Source organism: Lynx rufus, unplaced genomic scaffold (assembly GCF_022079265.1).
Source record: "Lynx rufus isolate CCGP_SWC_20201006 ecotype Redwood Valley unplaced genomic scaffold, mLynRuf1.p SCAF_8, whole genome shotgun sequence".
Taxonomy (NCBI): Eukaryota; Metazoa; Chordata; class Mammalia; order Carnivora; family Felidae; genus Lynx; species Lynx rufus.
Window position 1 is genome coordinate 102,796,220 of NW_025814896.1, and position 23,501 is coordinate 102,819,720.

The 23,501-nt window shown below is 43.7% G+C and overlaps 1 protein-coding gene across 2 annotated transcripts; it reads right to left on the bottom strand.

Moving 5' to 3' along the window:
• Window positions 1-5: 5 nt before the first annotated feature.
• Window positions 6-20,878, bottom strand: LOC124503253 (interleukin-36 beta-like). 2 transcript variants are annotated; one of them, XM_047068150.1, is made up of 6 exons: window positions 19,177-20,878; window positions 18,162-18,194; window positions 17,499-17,606; window positions 14,743-14,882; window positions 4,074-4,176; window positions 6-45 (listed from the first exon to the last, which is right to left on the bottom strand). In XM_047068150.1, the coding sequence occupies exons 1-6, from the start codon at window positions 19,229-19,231 to the stop codon at window positions 29-31; spliced, it is 456 nt and encodes a 151-aa protein (XP_046924106.1). In that variant the 5' UTR covers window positions 19,232-20,878; the 3' UTR covers window positions 6-28. The 2 variants fall into 2 exon arrangements, with proteins under 2 accessions (XP_046924106.1, XP_046924105.1); XM_047068149.1 differs by lacking the exons at window positions 6-45; window positions 4,074-4,176 and adding an exon at window positions 13,322-13,948.
• Between the last annotated feature and the right edge of the window lie 2,623 nt (window positions 20,879-23,501).

Sequence of the window (23,501 nt, forward strand, 5' to 3'; positions counted from 1 at the left end):
TCTCCCTCTCTCTCTGCCCCTCCTCCGTTCATGCTCTGTCTCTCTCTGCCTTTCAAAAATGAATAAATGTTTAAAAAAATTAAAAAAAAAAGAACTCTGTGTAGCTACATATGTAAATAAAAACAAAACGATAGGCAGAAAAAATATATAACAGTTATTATATAAGTGTTTACATATTTGTCTTTTCTAATTTATTATTATTATTATTATCATTATATCTAACTGCGGTAAAATACACTTAACAAATTTATCATCTTGACCATTTTTAAGTTTACAGCCATGTATGGATCTTTTACATCTTTTGTTAAATCTCTCCTAAGTATTTTATTATAAATGGAATTTCTTTTTTATTTCATTTTCTAACAGCTTGCTGTCAACATATAAAAAAATACAGTTAGTTCAAGGATAATAAAAATAAACGTAGTAATATTTTGCAATCATCATAGTAATGACTGATTCAGGCAAAAATCATCAACAAGAGTTAAAACCTTTAAGCAAATGTTTGATAAGCACAAGATGTACATTGCCTTAAAGAATCTCCTCACAGACTACCTATCAATTACAAAAGGAAAATTGGTGGGGCGCCTGGGTGGCTCAGTCGATTGAACGTCTGACTTCGGCTCAGGTCATGATCCCGCGGTTTGTGAGTTCGAGCCCCATGTCGGGCTATGTGCTGATAGCTCAGAGCCTGGAGCCTGCTTCAGACTCTGTGTCTCCCTCTCTCTCTGTCCCTCCTCAGCTCACACTCTGTGTGTGTGTCTCTCTCTCAAAAAATAAATATTTTAAAAAATGAATAAATAATTTTAAAAAATCTTTAAACAAAAGAAAAATTGGGAATTTTGCAGTGGAGAAACCTAGCCAACCTCACCTTAACCAAGTGGCCAAAATTTCATTTACCAGTAAGGGCACAAGCCAACACAAGGCATCTCCTTACAGATGATACACTGAGAAGGACACATGATCTCTTCTGGAATGTTCCTGCCAACCGTGCATAAGCTGAATCTAATCATGAGGAAACGCCAGACGATCCCAACTTGAGGGACAGTCACAAACTAACAGCCCCTTATTCTTCAACGGTGAATGAACAATGACAACAGGGATGGAGAAAGAGTAGGTTGACTCAGAAAATATCTCAGAAGTACATCCTCTGAAGGGTCCTCTTCTATATGTAGCATGTGCTACCATGTATGTGGAAAAAGTACACATTCAGAGGCCTGTTTGTGTCCTAAATTTCTCTCCAAAGATAGTCTGCAAACTGGAAAAAGTCGATTAAATTATCTCTAGGCAAAAAAGAAAACAAGAAAATGGGTTGGGAGGCAGAACGGATTTTCACTTTGTTCCCTTCATCCTACCTGAATTTTTTTAAAAAAATCATTCAAGTGTGTTATTTATTTAAAGTTTGCTTTTTTGCTTAACTTCAAAGGTGGTTCTCAAACATAATATTGCGAAAGAAACCAAGCACAAAAAGAAGGTACGCTGTATTGTTTCATTTACATAATTCAGAACTGAGGAAAACCAATCCATGGTGTTGGACATCAGGCTAGGGGTTAGCCACACCCTGAGGTAGAAATAGTGGCTGCAAAGAGCAAGGGCTGTTTCTGGGTGCTTATGTGTATAATCGGAAAATTCCGCAAACTATATCTTGATGAGCTGTGCAGTGTCCTTTGTGTATGTTATACTCCAATTTTTTAAAGAAAGTTTGTTATTTGTTTAAGAAATACAATTAGGGGCTCCTGGGTGGCTCAGTGGATTACTCATCTGGCTCTTGGTTTCTGCTCAGGTCATCATCTCAGTGTTTGTGAGATTGAACCCCGCGTTGGGCTCTGCGCTGACAGCACGGAGCCTGCTTGGAATGTTTTCTCCCCCTCTCTCTCTGTCCCTTCCCCCCACTCAAAGTAAATAAATAAACATTAAAAAATGCAATTAACTTTCCTATATTAACACTGTATCCTGCCACCTTACACTTATTAGTTCTGGTAGTTGTTCTGTAGATTTCTCAGGATTTTCCATACAATCATATCGTCTGCAAATAGGGACAGCTTTCCTTATTTTCGGGTCTTTATTCCTTGGATATTTTAATTTAATTTATTTTTAATTTAAATGGCTAGGATCTCTGGTAAAATGTTGAATACAACCATCCTTGACTGATTACCGATCTCAGGAAAAAACATCCAGTCTCTCACCATTAAGTGTGAGCTGTAGATTTGTGTGTGTGTGTGTGTGTGTGTGTGTGTGTGTGTAGATGCCCTTTTAGATACTGAAAAAGTTTTTTCTGTTCCTGGTGGACTGAGAGTGTATATCATGAGTAGGGGTTAACTTTAACCTAATGTTTTCTCTGTAGCCATTGAAATAATCATATGGCATTTCTCCTTTATTCTGTTAAGATGGTTCTGTTTTACAATTCTTGCCCACTAATTCTGACGTCTAGATCATTTCAGGGTTGGTCGTCATTGCCATAATTCTTGACACAGGAGCACACATTCTTTGTTCCTCGTAACTTTGAATTGTTCCCTGGGCATCATAAACGTTATATTGCAGAGGCTCTATATCTGTTACACCCCTTTGAAGAAATTTATATTTCTGCTCTACCATGCAGTAACTTCATTAGACTCAAAATACAAACCCTGTCCCTCAAGTGGCAGGAAATATGTCAGATCAATTCCTTTACCTTTAGCTGGGCTTCTAGGCATAGCTCGAGGGTCAGCCAGGGATTTGGGCACTTTTTACACTGAATTTTGAGCTCTCCCTCACTGCCTCTCTCCTTTTTTTTTTTTTTTAAGTGTTTATTTATTTTTGAGAGAGAGAGAGAGAGCACAAGCAGAGAAGGGGGCAGAGGAGGGGCAGAGAGAAAGAGGGGGACGCAATCTGAAGCAGGCTCCAGATTCTGAGCTGTCAGCACAGAGCCCAACAGGAGGCTCAAACCCACAAAACATGAGATCATGACCTGAGCCGAAGTCGGATGCTTAACCTACTGAGCCACCCAGATGCCCCTGCCTCTCTCCTTCTAAGATTACCCCCTTACTTTCCAGTGCTGTGGTTGTCCCAGATCTGTCCCCTGGTTCTTCAAGGAGGACTTTAGGGTTTAGCTTTAGTTGTCTTATGCTGTGTGGCTTAAGCCTGCCATCAGAATGAAAATTGGACATATTTTTCCAAGTAGCTACTCCCCTGCAGAATGTGCTTGCATGTGTTTGCTTATGCTTGGTCACCAATGCATTCTGGGTCCCTCCCCATTTCCCACCAGGTCTTGTAGTTGGTTTTGTGAAAGTCTTGGTCCAATCAGAGCCTACTCAGTGACACTGAAAGAAACTCATGCCTTTTAGTTCTAAGGATGTCTCTTGTAATTAGCACATTGCAGTATTTCTTTTTCTAGTCTGTTAACCTTCTTTTAACTGGAAAGTTAAGTTAATTTAAATTGACTAATTACTGAAATATGTCAATTTATTTCTACCATCCTTTTGTTTTCTTTCTTTTTCTGTCTTTCTTTCTTTCTTTCTTTCTTTCTTTCTTTCTTTCTTTCTTTCTTTCTCGTTTCTTTTTCTCCTTCATTTAGTGCCTTCATTTGGATGAATGAGGTTTTGTTTGTTTCTTCTTTGTTCATCCTTCCCTCAACTTTGGAAGTTACATACTCTATGTTAATTTGATGGTTACTCCAGCTATTTTAAAAATCTTTCTTGACCCAACTAAATACAAAGCTAATCAGTGTTTTTAGCTGGAGAAATGTGCCATAGTGAGGATGCCCACAGGGTGAGGATGGTGACCACGTTTGGGGTTATCTGATTTTTCCTTCTTTCGTGTTCACTGAGTTTTGTAATGAGTGCACAGTGGGACTCTGTCATTCAGCTTGTAATGGTTAAGGGTCAAGAAAGAGCAGAACTCAAAGTTGGTGCCTGCCTCATCCTACAAAGCACACACTGACTACCTCCTTGGACACCAAGATGCCTGGAGTGAGTTTGGCATCCAAAGTCCAATCTTCACTAGTTGATATCCAACTCAGAAACAAGAGGCCAGATGCAGAAATATGAGACCACCCTACCCTTTCTCTGTCCTCCGCCTTTAGACCCATGACTACTTGCCTTCAGTCCGATGATAAAGGAAGTAGATCCCCCGAGGACGTGGTTTGTCTGGTCTGCAATGGGAAGTTTCGCACTGAGTCAGTCTCCTTGCTGAGTTCATCACCTGAAACACAGGCATAGATGGAGATTGAGCAGTTGAGAGGAGGGGATGGGGTCTCCCAGCCTGTCTCTGAATCCATCTGAAGCTCAATCTCTTGTCCTCATTTCTGTCTCTCTGCCTCCCTCTCCTATCACTGATCCTTGAAGTCATGAAGCTTATCTCTTCTCCCTGCATTCTGGGGTCATGACTTCCTAAAATAACCAATCCCATGGTCTCTCATCTGAGACTTAGTCTTCACTACCCTGTATCTTTCCCAACATTAGTCAGCCTCCTCAGCTTGTAGCCAGAGTGGACTGAGACTCAAGGATGTCACCCACTACCATATATCTCACTCTGTATGAACTACCACAGTGATGCAACCAGAGGTCACAGCTGGGTTAAATATTTCCCATCAGGAAACTACCTTTCCTTTCTATAGGAATTGGACCTTCTAGAGAAGAAACATGGAGCAGAGATTTCCTGAAAACAAATGGGCACGTCCAGAACCATTTGACTTCCCAGTAAGAAAGCTCCTCTATTTGCAAAGAAATAGAAGTACCACAGGACAGGATCTGGTACACAATGACCATGTTTTGGTTTGGGTTTTGGGTTTTTTGCAAGTGTCCATATTTACTTTATGCACACAACATATCGTCACCTCTTGAGTCTCTGTTCAAGCAAGAGTCTGGCCAGGCCACCCTTATCAGGTCTCAAGACCATCCAACTGAGGACATTCCCTCAGGGGACACTCAGGTCTTGGCGGAGCTGGGCTTTTTGTTTTAATAATAAATAAAAACTCAACTCTAACAATATATACATCCTAACTGGGGAGAGATTAAATTTTCTAACAATGGAACTCAAAATTCCCAAATGGAAAATGTTCAGAGTGATCCAACTACATCCCACCCCCGGGTCTGGCCTCAAAGAAGGCCATTCCTGGGCAGCTAGCCTTCTGGTCCCCTAGCTCTGGGCCCCTTCCCTCTCAACTGTTGCTGGTCCCAGATGGGAAAAGGGCAGAGTTTGGTTTTTAGTCAGAAGCCAAGAGTGACTGAAGTAAAGAAAATGAAGGACTGATATTAACTTGCTCTGCACAGAGGACCAGCAAAGGTGGCTCAGACGTAAATAGCATTTGGGTTAAAACTACATCATTAGCTGAATAGATAAAAAAGATGTCACACACACACACACACACACACACGCACACACACACTCTCTGGAGTATTACTTGGCAATCAAAAAGAATGAAATCTTGCCATTTGCAACAATGTGGATGGAACTAGAGTGTATTATGCTAAGCATAATAAGTCAGTCATAGAAAGATAAATATCACATGATTTCACTCATATGTGGAATTTAAGAAACAAAACAGATGAACATAGGGGAAAGGAAGGAAAACAAGATAAAAAAGAGAGGGAGGCAAACTATAAGAGACTCTTTAATACAGAGAACAAACTGAGGGTTGTTGGAAGGGAGGGGAGGGGGGATGGGCTAAATGGAGGATGGGCATTAAGGAGGGCACTGTAGGGATGAACACTGGATGTTATATGTAAGTAATGAATCATTGGGTTCTACTCGTGAAACTATTATTACACTACATGTTAACTAACTTGGATTTAAATAAAATTTAAAAAAATACTATGCCATTAGCCAATTTAGTTCTCACATCTTTCACTCTCTTCGGCAGATCCCTGAGCCCAGCCAGCAATGAGAAGCCCTCTGGAGCTGGAATTGTGGATCTGGTCTGGATACTTTGTTCTCTAAAGCCTCCTCTCCACCATCTTAGAGCAAGAAGGGGGAAAAAAAAGCATCTTTCCTGTTTGGAAGTGCAAAGCTCAGATCGCAAGCTGTTTCCTGGCCCAAGTTATCAATACAATCTGTCCTCTGGGGATATCTCAGCCCCACTTAGGGCTTTGTAGTGGAGGGGAAGAAGGTGCCCATCAAGCTATCATTTAACCTCAGAAGGAACAATACCACTGAACTTCAAATGTCAGCTTCAAAGGCTCACTGAAACTCCTGTTATTCATTCCCTCAAGGAGGGAAATGCCCAAGGAAATTCTCTCATTGCAGAACTACCCTAATTATGATGCATACACTAAATTAGACTAAGAAACACAAAATTATCCATGCAAATTTAGTAGTACCAAACATGCACTCCTTTAATTGAGCTGAGTCAATTGAAGAGTCAAATCAGCACATAAAATTTAGTATTCGATTTTGATGAGAATTTGCCTCTAAATCATATCTGGCAGTTACTAAGCCCAATTGCCTAAAGGGCACTTGAGTGTGTTTAAAACTAGACAAAATAAAAAGACAACAAAAAGGATGCAGAAGAATCCCATTATTCATATAATGATTCGAAGAATGTACGAAAACAGAAATTATGGACCAGCTGGGTCTTCTATAGGAGCCAAGCCTTCCAAAAGAGCATATGGTTGCACTCTCTGGTCTATTGAGAGAACCCACAAACAAGTCTCAAAGGAATTCAGAAACAGCAAAGCATTCTTGATGCTGGAACATCCATGGCAGTTCATGGCAGAAAGAACCTGGACATGGTGATACACAGCTTCTATCTGCGGTCACAGATGCATGCAGACACCCATGCGCACCATGGAGAGGGACAGAGAGGGATGCCACTTGTTTCTCAAGCACTTATAAACATACCTAAGGGTCAGAAGAAGGAATCTAGAGCCAGGGCTCCTCCCACTCTATAGATTCAGGTTTAGTTTAGCAATTATTATGCTACAGTTACCGTGATTCAATTACACTCTCCAGACTGGAGAAACTCAGGGAAGGGCAAATTGCCTACAGGTAGAATGCAGGCAGGGCAGTGCAGCCCTAGATTTCGTCTTGCCCGGACATAGCCTCCTCTGATCGGCTGAATCACCAAGGCTGGTCTCCAATAGTATCCACCTTACTCTAAACCAGGAGAGGGACATCTCTGGGTTCCTTTCTTTGAAAAAGCAGGATGAGGCACTCTGGACAGAATCAAGTACTTACTCATTCATTGGCTCAAGGGCCTCTGAAGGCCCGAGAATGACCTGTCCAGGTGCCCTGAGCTATTTGGGCACCCACAGAAGGGTCAGGGGATGGAAGTTCTAGTTCATCATTGACTTTGTCACCAAGAAAGACAAGGATTGAGGCAGAAACTCCAACATCCAGGTGAAAATGAATGTGAAAATGAGCTTGATGTTCTCAAGTGTATTCATCAGAGGTTTGGTTTTCCTCTCTGGAGAAAAGAGGAAAGATGCCATTTTTGTGATTTAGATAAACCCTCCTGGATTTCCTATATTTATCTCCTTAAAAGGGAATCAGTTCCCATTCCCAGTGAAAAAAGAAAGACATTTCCAGATGAGTAAAACAAGGGCACAGCATCATACTATTTTAATTCATTTTAATTTTTATCATTGTAATATACACATTATTTTTAAAAGGCAGATAGAGGCGTGCCTGGTGGCTCAGTCAGTTAAACATGCGACTCTTGATTTTGGTTCAGGTCATGATGCACAGTCACGGGATTGAGCCCCACTTTGGGAGCAGAACCTGCTTAGGATTCTCTGTCTCCCTCGCTCTCTGCCCCTCTGTGCCCCTCAAAATAAATAAATAAACATTTCAAAAAGGCTAGATAGAATTTTTTAAATGCATAACTATAAACAAGAGAATCCTGCCCCACACCATCTTCCTTCTCGTAGCCCAATTTTCATATCTTTTCAGGAAAGGTATTCTCTATGCCTTCGCAGGAATCCCCATGCCCCTCTCCAGGGCTAAGCCCCCACCCTATGACTCCTGAGTCTTTCTTCTCCTTGGTCTGTTTGCTTTTCAACCCATTTATAAGTGGCCATCTAATCATCTAGGTATAAATGTCAAAATATTTCATTTTTTTATTTTCCTTTAGAGCAGTCACTTTAGATTTTGCAGTATTCACTCCACTTTCCCACCTGGTTATCAGGCCCCCTAACAATACCCAGTCAAGGTGTCCCAACTTTCTCGTCATTTTTCTCAGAATGGTAGGGTAAGAGGAGATGATGTTTTGGTTTTGGAACCCTTTTACCAGGCTTAGGGCCAAAATGCTGCAAGCAAAGAGCAAAAATAGGAAAGGCACAGCCCCCTCTGTGGGGCACTGGCTTCGGATCTGCAGGGAAGGTGTTCCCACACTCTTGGGTGTAGTCTGGTTTCATCAGATTTCAGTAGGTGGGGTGTGTGTGGCTGTCGGGGAGGATATGACTTTTGGTGTCACCCTGCCTCTACCCACTGTTAAGCACTGTCCGAAGGACTTAAGTAACTCCCAGGCTCAAACTTTTTTTGGGATTGAGCATCTCATCACTTGACCCACTGCTCCCTTAGAGAAAAATCTCATGGTTCCAAGCCTTCTGCCAACCCCATCTTCTTTACATGAGTCTTGAGGACGTCTGGGATTATCTTCCACCTTCCTATATATCCCAAAGTTCTGAGCTGGGGTGAGAGTTTCCACCAACTGCTTCTGAAGAATATTACCCCACAGTCCCTTCAAGCTCTGCTGGCATAGGGAATGCAAGAAGAGTCTTCTGTCTTCACAAATCTCTAGAAAAGCCCACACTTTCCAGGCACTGGGAACTGAAAAGAGATTACTGGGAAAAGCTATAAGCTAGAGTCTCAGTCTTGGAGAAAGTGCCTCTATCTTCTGTATTCCTAACAGAGGGATTTTCAATCTGTTTTTAAGGACCAGGATGCTCACAGGGGTGACCTTCCCTGGACTCTGAGAAGCTGGGGACCTGTCAGGTGGAGGGGCTCCTCACCAGAATTCCTTCATTCAGCCTGAGGAAGTATTCTCCCTGACACCAGGGAGCTTCCATGTTCAGATAGAACAGCGTCCAGGCACCTGACTCAGGACAGTTCCACAAAATGTTTCTGTCATTTCACCTCTATAAGGATGCTTTCTTCAATTCAGTTGGTTCCCAGTGGAAAGTAGGCAAATAGCAACTGAGCCACACTATCCCTTTTTCTAATAAGTAGGGTGACCACATAATTTATCATAAAATATGGCACTTTTGAAAGGGAAAGGCAGTGGTACTGGCAATTACACCAGGACAGTAGGTGTGCACTAGGACATATGGTCTTGCCTCCACTTGGGTAGAGAGAGGGAGGGAGGGAGGGAGGGAGAGCAGAGAACAGGTGTGTGATGGCAGGAGACATCAGGAGTGAGGAAGAACTGTTCTCCCTCTTTGGTGGATTATGTCAGAGGAGAAAGAGAGGTTAAAGAAGGCAACAGAAGTAGCATTCACAAAGCTGAAGGACTCTGTGGACATGGGAGCTCCTTTTTCCATGATGTTCCATGACATAGGAACAGGAAGGTAGGTTTTATTCTAAATGAGGCCAATCTCACAAAGGAGGGCAGCCTGCCTGGGAAGGAAGGCAGGTCCTCAATCATTCATTCACTAATTAATTTATTAGCAATGTATTTATTCAACATATATTTATTAAACACAAACACTGTGCTAGGGACTGGGGATATAGTGGTAAACTAGACAAACGTTACTTCCCTGCAATCAAGGACTGTAATGTACGTAAGGAGGAAGTAGAGATAAAGAAAGATAAAGAAATTGTGTGAAGGATAAACAGTCAAAAACGAGAGATAGAAAATTCAGGAGGTAGAAGAAGGGGCTTACTTCAGACATGGTGGTCAAGGAAGGCTTCTCTGAGAAGGTCACATATAAAGAAGTGACTTGAAGGAGCCAGAAAGGCAGAGAATCAGAGTAAAATGATACAGGTATAGGGATGTGCATGAGCACATCATATGCAAAGGTCCCGAGGCTGGAAAGAATTTGGCAGGTTCAAGGAACTGAAAGATTGGCATGACTGAGAATAGAGATGGAAAAAGAATTACCTGGAAGAGGGGTTGGACACGGGGGTCAGGCCATCCAGGCAACCCTGAAAATTTGGTAGGGAATTTGCATTTCCTTATAAGTGCAAATGGAAGCATTGAAGGGGTAAACATTGAAACTACATAGCTTAGATTTCCATTTATGGAGATAACCCTGTCCAGCTTGTGGAGACCAGACTGAATGGGCAGAGGGAGGAGCAGGCGGAACTCACGAGTCAGGAGTCTGATTTATAGCACCAGTGAGCTATTGCTGCTACTTGGTATGGAGTGGTGAGTGGCAGAGAAGTTGAAGAGAGACGGGTGTACTGGAGATGTCTTTTGAAGGTAGCCTTCTTTGGAGACAGACTTCATGAATTAGAGGTAGGGTTCCAAGGAAGGGAGGAATCAAGGATGGCTCCTAGGTTTCTGTCTTGAGTAACTGAGAAGGAGAAGATGGGTGTGGGAATAGGCATGTCTGAGTCCTTCAAAATTCCTATGGTGTAATCCTAATGCCCAGTGTGATCAGATTAAGAGGTGGGGCCTCTGGGAGGTGATTAGATCATGAGGGCAGCGCCCTCATGAATGAGACCAATAGCCATTTAAGAGAGGCCTAGGAGACCTTCCTCTCCCCTTCTACCATGTGAGGACACAATGAGAAGTCTGCAACCTGCCAAGGGCCCTCACCTGACTGTGCTGGCACCCTCATATCAGACTTCCAGCCTCCAGAGCTGCGAGACATCATGCTTGTTAAGCCTCCTAGTCTATGGAATTTTGTTACAGTAGCCCAAATAGACTAAAACCTCCCTGGAACTAAGAGAGCCAGTAAAATATCTGAGAATACCTCTTGGCTCCTTCTATGGTTCCTCCTCCTCCTCCTCCTCCTCCTCCTCCTCCTCCTCCTCCCCCTCCTCTTCCTCCTCCTCCTCCTCCCCCTCCTCCTCCTTCTTCTTCTTCCCCTCCCCCTCCTCCTCCTTCACCACCACCACTTCCTCACCTCCTCTTTCAGAGAGAAGAGTGTAGGCGGGCTGGCCATCTACTCCCTGCTCATGTCCAGTGCTCTTGGGATTTCTGAGAAGCTAATATTTACAAGCACAGCCTAGGGTTACATTGTTTTTGGTTCATCACTATCTACTATTCTTTCTACACATTCAGCTACCTACAGAACTCACATTCCTCGCAGCCCTTCTCAGAAAACTTGCTTACTATATGTCCATTTCATTGCTGCCACAAGTCTCTCATAGTCATCCCTGGGGTCATCTGGTGCTGCGTCCTGACCTTGTCAGAGAAAAAAACCAAAATACTGGATTCCCCTGGTGTCCTTTTCCTGTGCCCCCAAATGGTTTGTGAGTGCATGAATGTACGTTGGTGAGGGTTTGGACAAAATCCAAGAAGAAGATGCCAACGGGCATTGGCTGGAGGCTCTCTGGGAAGCTCTGGGCTGTGCTTTGTTTCTATATCCACCCTCTCCTGAGAGGATATCCTGACATCATTACAGTCCCCCAAGGTCAGACTGGCACAGGAGGAGGAAAAGTTGAGACAGGGAGGCTCCTAGTCAGCCTTTCTGTGCTGTCCTTCCCCACCTTCTCTGAGGAGCTTTGATGTTCCTCGTGCCCTTATTGCAGTTAGGGCTGTCTCTGCCTTGATCGAGCAAACTCCACTCTGACACACTTGAGTATCAATGGAAGACGCTAGTACATGCAGTGAGAATTCATTTGTTTCAACAACTGCCAGGTAGGAGGCAAGATCTGGCACCCAAGGAGTATAGGGTTATCAAAGATACAATCTCTGCCTTCTAATGTACCTAGAATTTGGTTGAAAAGAGAGAAAAGAGGCCAAGACAAGGAAAAAAAACTCCAGCATGAGTCTAACAAAAGAAATGTCTCAGGATAAGGTAAAGTGCTATAGACCTCAGAGAAGAGAAGATGTTGTATTTCGTTGGGAGATGAGGAGTGGCTTCTGAACACTTTAGACAGACGTAGGATGTTAGGAAGACATAAGGGGTGGATAAGATACACAGTGATGACAGTGCTTGAGATGTTTGCAAAAGCACGCGCAGAGGCACGGAGGGAAGAAATCCAATGCGTTGGGAGTAGCTGGTAGACGAAAGAAGCTCGCCTTGACCGAATCTGCCTTACCCTGGGTTTACACCAGAAAGCAGCACCTGAGACAAGGGCTTGCATTCCGATAATGAGAAGTGACCCCAGGGAACAGGATTGGGGCCTGAAGAAACTGAAGCAGGGAAATGAGGCAAGCCAATGCAAGGCTATGTTCTTGAGCTCAGCACTGCCATGGGTGACAATGACTCATTCCTACTGGGACCCTCCGAGGTACTGTGCAGGTAGAATGCATCTCAGAATTGTACACTTGAATGGTCACAGCGAGTAGCATGTTCCCATCTACTCCCACAACCTCCCCACGACGGTCAAGGGTTCCTCATGGGGCTGCTCCCTCTTACTTCCGAGCGTGTACATGTGTGAGTGCCAAGTGGGTTCCTACAAGTCTTTCCCCATGGTGTCCTAGGAGCCTCCGAGCAGAGAGAGACAGATGCTTGGTGTAGCTGAGATAACATGCTGTCAGGTTATTTATACCTTCTCCGAGCTGGTTGCACAGCATTGACTGGAGTAAGAGGCATGCCACCAGGATGTAAGAGGGGATTCAAGGATTAGCTCAGAACCATGGGCAGTTTGTTTTTTGGTTTTTGTTTGTTTGTTTGTTTGTTTGTCTTTGAGAGAAAGACAGAGAGCAAGCAGGGGAGACGCAGAGAGAGAGGGAGACAGAATCCCAAGCAGGCTCTGCACTGCTAGAGCATAGCCCGACACGGGGCTCGAACTCATGAACTGTAAGATCATGACCAAAACCAAGAGTCAGACACTTAACTGAGCCACCCAGGCACCCTTGTTAAGTGATTCTTTGAAATACTGGTTGATTTAAATTCACTACGGTAAATAATTAATCTTAATCAAAGTATGTATTACATGTCAGATTATTAACTAATGATATTATGAACCTGTTATGATGATCAAGACATTTAAATTTTTTATTTCACCTTTATCTGTTTTCTTTTTAAAAGCGAACTTTTAATGGAAGCATACATACGTACACACAGAAAAGTGGCTACATCATAAATGTACAGCTCACAGCTTCCCATTCATTTGTATTTCACATTTATCCTTAGATTCCTCTTTGGTGGGGGGCCTGGCTGGCTCAATTTGAAGAGTACGAGACTCTTGATCTCAGGGTCATGAGTTCGAGTCCCACATGGGGAGTAAAGATTACTTAAATAGAAACTTTAGATTCATCTTTGGGAATACATATCATAATACATGCAGAGAATTAACAAATAATACTCTTTTATTGATAGGGTTGTATGAACAAAAGTGTTTGGAACTCGCATCTCTAGGCCATAGGTTGTCAGAAGGAATAGGTATAGAGAGGTGTGTGCGTAAGAAGCATTTGGGATGTTGACTTAATCGGACTTGGCAACTAAGTGGATAGTGAGACAAGATCAGGAAAGAATAAAAAGTGATTCAGGTTTCATACTGGGGTGATGTTCATATGAGGAAACACGGTGCACAAATGGCCGTCTAGAGAAAAAGGTAGTTTGGGGTGACGAGAATGAGGTGGGGCTACGGATGGGCATCAGTGCATGTTAGTCTATGAAGATGACCTACTATGTCTCCGAATGGAAGATTCTCTGATTGCTTGATCCTCTTTCCTGGAATCAGTTACCCACAGCCCAGGCTGAATTTAGTCCTGAGGCTCTAGATAGAAGTTAGTGATGTAATCTTTGCCCCTCTCCTTGGTGAGAATGACAGGCTGTCCTGCTGTTTTGGAAGTCGCTATGAACCAGTCAGGGTAGGAGACGGACTGAAAAGTGGAGGTGGAGCCCTCCTTATTATGGAAAAAGAGAAAAGGCTTCTGTGCTTTCTTCTTGTTGTGTACATCCATGATATTTTTCTCCTAGGATTAGGAAAAAGGTTTATTAGAGAGGATTACTGAGAGAAAGGGTCTAAACTAACATAGCCCTTGAGGGTGACCGCTTTCCCCAAAGGGAGGGCCAGGGGCCAGGGACACAACCAGATGAAAGGACACAAGGTGTCAGAAGAGGCAACCCACTGGCTCCTAATAGCTTGGCTCTACCGCAGGATCCCATGATACAAGGTGCTTCTGATTCTCTGAGACAGCACTGTCTTCCCTGAGAACAGACAGAGGTTTAAGTCTCTTTTGTGGGTGCTCTTGGTGGGCACCCACCCACAGGTGTGGGCGTCTCCCAAGATTCCCAGCCTCCGAGTGGGTTTAGATCTTAAAGCTTTCATCATAACCAAAAAGATTTGCTTCATAACTATAAATGCTACCTTCAGGACAGGAACCATAGGCACATAATCCACAAAATCCAGACTAACAATCTCCCCCTTGTCTCCTCTGTCATACGGTGGCCTTTGTTTAAGTGCGAGCAGCCCAGCATCGTGGGGGATTTCTGGGAGGTAGTTAAAGAAAACTGAGAATGGAGAAACCACCATTCTTTGGCCTTTCTGAAGCATTCTCGTGGGTGTATTCTCTGGTTTTTGGAGAATGTTTTCACATTAAAATGAGTGTTAACACCCACACCAAAAGCAGCATTTATTGACTTGGGGGACAGCCAAGAATTGAACAATCCAGGATTGAAAAAATGTTATTTTTTCTTCAGTGATATGTTAAATGAAATAAAAAGTACATCTCACAGGGCTTCTCTCATTAGCTGTACAACCACTCACCTTAAGCTGTAAAGTTGGCTGGCCCTGAATTTCTCCACAGAAAAGACAAAGATGGTTGTTCTTGATTCCCAAGTAAACTGGATTGCCTTTTCCTGCATCATGGAATTCTTTGTCCATACATGTCATTAAGTCAAGACTAACTGGAAACACAAGGAAAAATGGAAACAGGTATCAGCCTCCAGGGAGCAGAAAGGACAGTCCTTCTGACCTGACATTACTCCTCCCAGTGAGGGGGACACTGAGCAGCCAGGACTCCCCCAGAAGCCTCTTCCTATTCATCATGTAGCTGAGACCCTACATCATTATCTGAAGCCCATTTCTTTCACTTACTTAATATCAGAACCCCAGATGTTACCAGGGCACACTGCATCCCCAAAATAAAAATAAAATTCCCCACCACATTTGCAGCTAAATTTTATCATATGCTGAACTTACAGCCCACTAGATAAACATGGAAGTGCTGTGTGGGGCTTCTAAGAATGTTCTTTAAAAGGAGTTGACTCATCTGGGAGAAGCTCCTCTCTTACACGTTGTGTCTTCTTACTGCCTGCCTCAAATACGTGGATGATGGTTGAGGAGAACTTGAGCTTGGTAAAGCAGAAAGCTAGAATCCTTGGGCCATGGGAGCATCATGGTGCCACCATACCAACCTCAGCCTGCCTGCTCGGGCTTCTTTTTCATGAGAAAGAAATAAGCTTTTTTTTTTTTTAAAGTAAACTTCTTAGTTAAGTCCCAGTTATGTGGGTTTCCTGTCACTATCAGCTAAATTTAATTCCCAACTAATTTAGCCCAGGATCCTGGGTGTTCTGCTTCTATCCTTCTGGGCAGCGGGCTGAGAATTCTCCAGTCAACACTCTTTATTGAATGCCGACTCGGGACAAGGATGCATGTGAGCACACAGAGATTTAGATGAGGATAAGAGAGACATTGTCATTCCCCCTATGGAAGATGAGACCAAAAGATGTAAGCAGAGAAATGACAGAACCACAATAAATTGCAAGATCTGCTTTGAGGGAAGAACCAAAGCCTGAGACAGTAGGAGACCAAATTTACACAGAAGAGTCAAGAAAGACCCCTCTGTAGAGGTAAAATGCAAACCAAGATCTGAAAGTTAAGAGGAAACTAGTATATGAAGACATGGGAATAGGATGATGGAGGGGGTCTGGAGGGAGAGTGTTATGGAGAAAGGATGGGTAAAGGCCCCTGTGTAGCTCTGAAAGAAGACTGGTGTCCCTGAGGTGTCCCCACTAGCCCCCACTTCCCACCCCTAAAACACAAACACATAGGAAAGACACTGTTCAATTAACATAGTCCAAATGGTCACTCTTAATGCTTTGTAGAGAGTGGATGAGAGGCTACACAAATGAGGTGGGAAGGAGGGCAGTGAGGAGACAATGGCAGTGGTCCAGGTGAGACATGATATTATCTTAGAAATAAGTCATATTTTGCACACAGACTCATCAGTCTTTGCTGTTGGACTGGACAGAGATTGAATCACGGATGTCTCTTGCATTTCTCGCTGGAGGAAACAGGTAATGGTAGTGCCACTAATGGCGATAGGGAAGACTGGGCTGATCAGCCGTTTTGAGAGGTCAGGTCCATAGTTCTGCTTGGGATAGATGAAGTTAGAGATGTCTGAGAGGATATCAAGAGGACATGGGTAAATTTTTTAGAGGGTCTTCAGGTTGGAAGCATAAATGCCAGAGTGATAGAGGCATTGGATCCATAAATCCAAGAGACCAGCCCCCAATCCCTTCAGTGGGGTTGCATAATGATTGAAGACTAAGATCTGAGGACCTCCAGTATTTGTAGATTGTACAGAAAAAGTCGAGTCAGAAAGGAGAATGCCAAAGAGAAGCCAGTGAACCACAAGGGAATGTTCCTACAGAAGGAGAAGATGGAGGGTGTTCAAGAAAGAAAGAATTACCAATTATGCTGACTGCAGCTGAGGAACCAAATAATGTGAGGACAGAGAGTGTATCTGGTGACCTTGGGAAGAGGAACTTGAGATAACAGTTCAGAAGTCATGTTGTTTGATGCAAACATGAGCAGAAGGTGAAGTAGAGACAAGTTATGTAGCCAGCTCTTCCATGAAGTTTGGCTATGACTGGTACATAGAACTGTATTGAGACTAGCATATGGGAAAAAAGAGTGGAAGTAGGAATGGAATGTGGGGATCAAGAGAAGGTGGAATTTCTATTAAACTTAGCAATATTATATTAGAGCACGTATACCAGTGATGGAAAGGATCCAGTAGATAGACAAAGGTGGAATATACAGGGAAGAGAAGAATTAAATCAAACATTGAAGTCCTAGAAGAGGGAAAGAAGCTGAGATAGATTGACTTTTGATGGAGGAAGGAATATCCCCAATATTAGAAGAGAGGACACCGAATTAGGAAAGTGTATAGTGGAAAGATGATCAAGTTTGATTCTGAGGACATAGGTAGCAATGGTTGAAATTTAAAGGAGAAAAACTCCAATAAGAAGGTCAAATACTGTTTGAGTGGACAATCCCTCCTTATCTGAAGACATTTTCTCTTGGTAAGAAGGGCTGCCAACCCCTCATCCCCTCATTTCTAGGTGCAGGGTTTCCTCTGTGGAAGGGAACCATCTTGTCCTTGCTTGCCCTTCCTGTGGACATTGGTCCCAGAAGCAGGACAGGCCGAAGGCATGTAAGCTCATGCAGGCTCAGCCCCATCTCCAGTGGAACTGGTGCCCCTTTAAGAAGAAAAAGTGGCTTTGATTGTCACTCACCAGGACTGACATTGTTGTTAAAAGGAGTTGTTATTAAAGAATTTCCATTCAGGACCCACACCATCTGTAGAGAATCACGAACATCAAAGATTCTGGAATAGTCTACCGCTGCCAGAAGACAGAAAAGCACAAAACACATATAAGGTTATTATAAACTTCAGGACTCTAGCTGCATCCTGATCATAATGACTTCTGAATCCTTAGGGGTAGGCTCACTGCTCGGAGAAAGAGTGGCTATAAGGAGAAAGGGAGGGGAAATAAGCCAGGAGCTGGTTTGTGGATCAAAGAATCTGTAAGACTCTACCTGCATTTATACTCCCCAAGAGATTTTCAAGGTTTGTCTTTTTTCTAGGGATATCAGTGACTTGTCTGTTTCTAATTTATACTCTCTGGGTAGTAACAAAGCCAAAAATATTTAAGTTTGTCATCAGTTTCTTATTTTTTTTCTTTATGCTGTTTAACAAAGTAAATAAATTCCAAATATACATAATAAGAAAAGATCTAAATGCTCTGAGATTTTCAAATGCACGTTTTATGATCTGAGTATATTAGCAAGAGCAAATGCATCTGTAGCTAAGTAAATGATAGGGGCCCTTGTACTGTATTATCTTTGGTGAGGCAGGATGGAGATATTTCCAAGCTGGTTTGTGATTCACCACTCACCTTGGGGGGTGGCCATGTTGGCTTCAGAGCTTCCTGTGAAGAAGACAAGGTAAATCAGACGATGGAGAGGAGGTTGTCAGCAGCAGGTCTTGTGGAAAAGGGAAGAAGAAAACATGTCATCCAGTTCTCTCCCTTTCCCAACCCCAGAATTTTGTGTAAAAATTCTTCTAAGAAAGCTGCCTCCAAGCTCCTGTCCCAGATGCACATCTGAGACTAAGGAGAGGGTTTTCCAAGGCCAGAAAACCCCAAATGGAAACTCCCATCTCTATCATGACTGGTAGTCCTGGTTCTTCAGACTACAGTGGCCTTGGGATGCCCTCCATCCATCACATCTGTGATTGTTAGGAGGTTCCAGAGCACCACCTCAGGCATTCTTCAGTGCACCAAGTCTCTGGATTTAAAGGAAGGGAGAGGAGAGTGTGCATCTATCTCCATTCTAGCCTCCCACATATCTAGTGAGTCACCACTTATCCTGTCTTCAAGTCACTTATCCTGGCTACTAAATAACTGTCAGAAAATCGGCCTCTCTGATCCCCCATTCTTCATCCAAAGAGGCATCCCTAAGGATCTTGCACACGGACATCCACAAGTTCCATTAGGCATTTTGATTGTCAGGAGTCATCTGTCCCTGGGCTTCTGGTTAGGGCACCAGGGCAGTTCCCTAAGAAGGCCACAAGCTCCCCCACAGTGAGAGCCAGTTGTTCATATCCTTCCCTGCCTCAGGATCCTCAGGGCCCGATTCAATAGTTATCCATGGACAGGAAGTAAGCAAATCATCACCTGTACTCTTGGAAGTAGCCCTAGCTCCTCCAGTATCCTGTGCCTTCCACCAAGGTCCCCCAAGGCTCCCCAAGGACAGCAGTGAAAGAAGTCCATCATGGACTCTAGATCACTGCCCTAGATTAGTGGGGAGGGGAATCTACCTACCAGATGCTCCAGTACTCTGAGCTAGTAGATGCACATTAGGTCTTCCCCAAAGGAAAGCTTAGACACATGGCTTCTGAGCTCAAATTACCTTTGTCCAAGAGATGCTTTTTCCCCTGGATCCAAAGTAAATGTTCTAGCTGCATCCAAGGGCTCTGGAAAGCTGTCTAGGACTCCCCAGAAGCAAGAGAAGATCAAAGATCAGCAGGTTTCATGGCTTCAGACTACACCTGTAATCTGTTATTATGGACTATGGCTTCTTCCAGACTTAGGTGCTCTGACTGAATCCAACAGGTTCCAAGCTTTTTATACACACAGGGAAGGAAGGAGGTTCTACCTCACTTGGGTTGGGACTGCCTGACGCTGAATATTTTCTGGTTCCTGGTGCAGAGATTCAGTGAGTCTTTATGTAAATGTCAACCAAGTATGACTGTGACTTGCCCATTCACCCTGAAAAAGTAGGGCATGCTAAGTAAGCTCTTAAGAGCAACAACCAGGAAATATAGTCATCAACACTGAGTTTGAGGGAAGAAACATTATGGGACTGCCCCAGGGCTGATGACTGGATTCTTTTGCCACAAAATGACACACTGGAATGTTATTCCTAGGAGTGGAAGCCCCCAGTAGGTTCAAGGTAGGAAGTAGACTAAGGAAGGAATGGGTCCCCTAAGACCTGTGTAGCTTGCAACTACTCCTGGTTCACAATCACCATATTCTCTACCAATCTCAGACCAGGTAAAAACACCCCAGTGTATGCTTCTCTAGCTTTTCAGAGCCTGTATGCATGCTGCTTCTCCACTCAAGGGAGCCTCCCCTGGGCAAGGCCAGCTCCTGGGCACCCTGCCCATCATGGACTACAGGTCACTGACCTAGATTAGTGGGGCAGGGAGTATGCCTCCCAGATGCTCCAGTGCTCTAATCTAGCAAACACACATTAGGAACACACATTAGGTTTTCCCTGAAGGAAAGCTTAGACAATGCTGTAGATACCCTGCCCCAATCCCTTCAGCCCAACTGAGTTCACCATCACTGTGGCAGTTTCTAGCACCTGTCTGCTTCACACCTCAAGGGTATTTATTTCAATAGCAGCCTCAACCAATGGGGGAAGGGACTGGTGGGTTAATATCTTAGCCTCCCTAGCTTCTGAAACAATGCTAGGGTTTCTCAGGGAGAAAACAGACTAAGACAGTAGTTTAGTATTCAAGAGCCAGAGACTCATATTCAAAAGATGTATGTTCACAATTAGGCTTTGCAACTTTTGGACTTGTGTCCTTGGCACAATCCTTTCACATCTCTGATCCCAAGATGACTGTTATATGAATGCATTGTACCTTGCTGGATTATTGTGTTGGTTAAAGAAGAGTATGCAAAGTCCCCAGTACATGACACCTTCCTGTAGCAACTGGCCTATTGAGTCTCCTATGTCTGTCACTAGACCCCAGATCAGCCTATTTGTCTCTACCAGCCTTTTTGCTTTGACTACCAGTAGATCATCCTAGCTCTTGACATTTGTGCTACCTTATCAGCCTACCTAACACATAAAGACACTCTCAAGTTCACACTATATAGTCTTCCAAGGGATTCTCACTGCACAGTGGGATATAAAGGTCATTATGATCTTGTCCTGAGTAGCTCCATAGCCATTCCCTCAAGAGTGTAGAATCATGAAGCACTCATACTCAAATGTGCAGTAGGTATGTCTGAGTCAAAACTAGGATTCAAGGGGCGCCTGGGTGGCGCAGTCGGTTGAGCGTCCGACTTCAGCCAGGTCACGATCTCGCGGTCCGTGAGTTCGAGCCCTGCGTCAGGCTCTGGGCTGATGGCTCAGAGCCTGGAGCCTGTTTCCAATTCTGTGTCTCCCTCTCTCTCTGCCCCTCCCCCGTTCATGCTCTGTCTCTCTCTGTCCCAAAAATAAATAAACGTTGAAAAAAAAAATTAAAAAAAAAAAAACTAGGATTCAAAATCGATCTGTGGCTATGAAAAGGAGTTTCCCCAGGTATCCATTAGCATGAGTTGATTTCCATGCTCAAAGAAGAAAGTCCAGAGCCTATGACATCACCCCCATGCTCCTTATATAGGACTGGACCCACTTGGATATCTTGAGGAGAGGATCTCAATGTCCTGCCATAAGGTACAAAGAAGCAAACATTCAGGACACATTGATATGGATGCTGCATATACTAATGCAAATTCATTCAGGACCACAGCTAATAAGATGTGGAGTCTTTCAGATTCATTATTTCATCCTATAAATACATGGAGCTCCGTGTAGCCTAGGCACTTAGTCCACAGTGCCATTAGTTGAGGTGATGGGGGCTTTGGTGACACCAGATAACACAAGACCTCAACTTATGTCTCCCTAGAATGGAGGTGCATCCTTTACCACCGAGGTGGTGGGTGATCCTGAGAAGGGCCCCTGGGTCAAAATATGTGAAGGAAACCTCTTTCCCTGTAAAAAAAAGAACTCCATATGAATAAAATCTAGAGATATAGCCTTTCTTCTCTCTTCAAGTAGCCCGAACTGGATCTGAATTAGGATTTCATTCCCTTGTCCATCCATATCTATCCTTCACTAGTCAGGTCATGGTCTAACATAGTCCCCTCGGTTCCATAAATCTCTCCCAATTTATATAGCACAATTCCTATCACTCAGTTTGACTATTGTTCACATATTGCCAAGTTATTAAATGAAAGAGTCCTTGTTCTATACATCCTTGATGTTCAAAGTATGATCTGTGGACCAGCAGCATTGGCATCATCTGGCAGCTTGTCAGAAATGCAGAATCTCAGGCTTTATCCCAGACATATAGAATCAGGATCTGAAATAAAGGAGCCTTAAAGCCACGATATGTTCTGTGCTGCTATAGCATGCACCCATGCCATACTCTAGTCACACCAGCACGAGAGAGAGAGAGAGAGAGAGAGAGAGAGAGATCAGGACTCAGGGGCTTCCTAGGACTAGGCAAGCAAACCAGATCTAGATTCACCCAATCTCTGGAACCCATGAAGTAGATGGTCTTGGCACTGAACAAAGTGGGTGAAGGAAAGATATAAAGAAAAGAAGTAATTCCTGGAAGGCTGTGGCCATGAACATGCCCTCCTGAGGATTTTCACTTTGAGTACTCACAGTTTGATTGAGCCAGGAACTCTCAAACTGCATTTGGTTTAATGTAGGCCAAATGCTTTCCACCAGAAACAAAAAGAGAAACCCATCTAGAGGAGGGCAGAGCCACTTAAATAATTTTACAAAGGCAACAAGCCACAAACAGTTGAAGATCACCAGGCATATAAGTAAACAAGATCACAAGAACAAGAACCAAAAAAATAGACAAAGCAAGATAGTAGAAACACACAGAGACATCTGGTTTTATAATTATTATACACAGAGCTTAAAACAGCTATCCTAACCATATTTAAGAAGCAAATGACAAACATGGATGTTTTCCTAGAGTAGCAAACTATGAAAAGTGGCAGATTTGGAAGCATTAAACAGCATCTCTAGAACAATATAATACAACAAATAAAATTAAAATAAACCAAAATTTGTATTTGGCAACAGACAACACACACCAGAGGAGAGAATTAGAGAGTAAAGCAAGCTGATGGTATAGGAATTTCTAGCACTCATTGCCTCCCAGAAACATCAATTTGAACAATTATCCATACACAAAAATACCTTCACAAGAGTTAAGAATTTCAGGTGAGGGATGACAGCATCTGGGTGGAGCACAGAAATGAGAAAAGATACATTGAAAGAAGGGTAGGAGGGGCGCCTGGGTGGCGCAGTCGGTTAAGCGTCCGACTTCAGCCAGGTCACGATCTCGCGGTCCGTGAGTTCGAGCCCCGCGTCGGGCTCTGGGCTGATGGCTCAGAGCCTGGAGCCTGTTTCCGATTCTGTGTCTCCCTCTCTCTCTGCCCCTCCCCCGTTCATGCTCTGTCTCTCTCTGTCCGAAAAATAAATAAACGTTGAAAAAAAAAATGTTTAAAAAAAAAAGAAAGAAGGGTAGGAAATATAATTTCATATTACTCCCATCACCCATCCCCCCAAGCCAGAGTATCCCAGCATGGAGAGAGACATCCAGTTCACAGGAGAAGAGTGAAGTAAGGAACTGACTTCACAGCAGACTCCACCACCAGCCCACACCAGCACCAGACTGACTTCTGTGGCCTGAGGCTCTTGGCCTACTCTGGTACCAGGCCAAGTTACCATGCCCCAGATTTCTGGTGGGCTCCAACAAACCCAGGCTACCTGTCCACTCCAGCACTGGGAAGACCCCCCACAAACCCAGGCTCCAGGCAACTTCCTGCAAATCCAGACTCCTGGCCCTCCCTAGTATCAGGCTCACTCTCATGGACCCAGGCTACCAGCCTGCCTCAGCACCCAGGCCAGCCTTCACAGACCTAGACCCCAAATAA

Bases quoted from the DNA above. Each gene is read 5' to 3' on its own strand.
- LOC124503253 (XM_047068149.1), bottom strand. From the start codon at position 19,231: ATGCAGCTAGAACATTTACTTTGGATCCAGGGGAAAAAGCATCTCTTG. The intron at 17,607-18,161 runs GTGAGTGGTGAA...GTCTTCTGGCAG, and splicing joins CAACATGGCCACCCCCCAAG to CGGTAGACTATTCCAGAATC. The intron at 13,949-14,742 runs GTGAGTGGTTGT...TCCTAATCCTAG, and splicing joins AGCCAACTTTACAGCTTAAG to GAGAAAAATATCATGGATGT.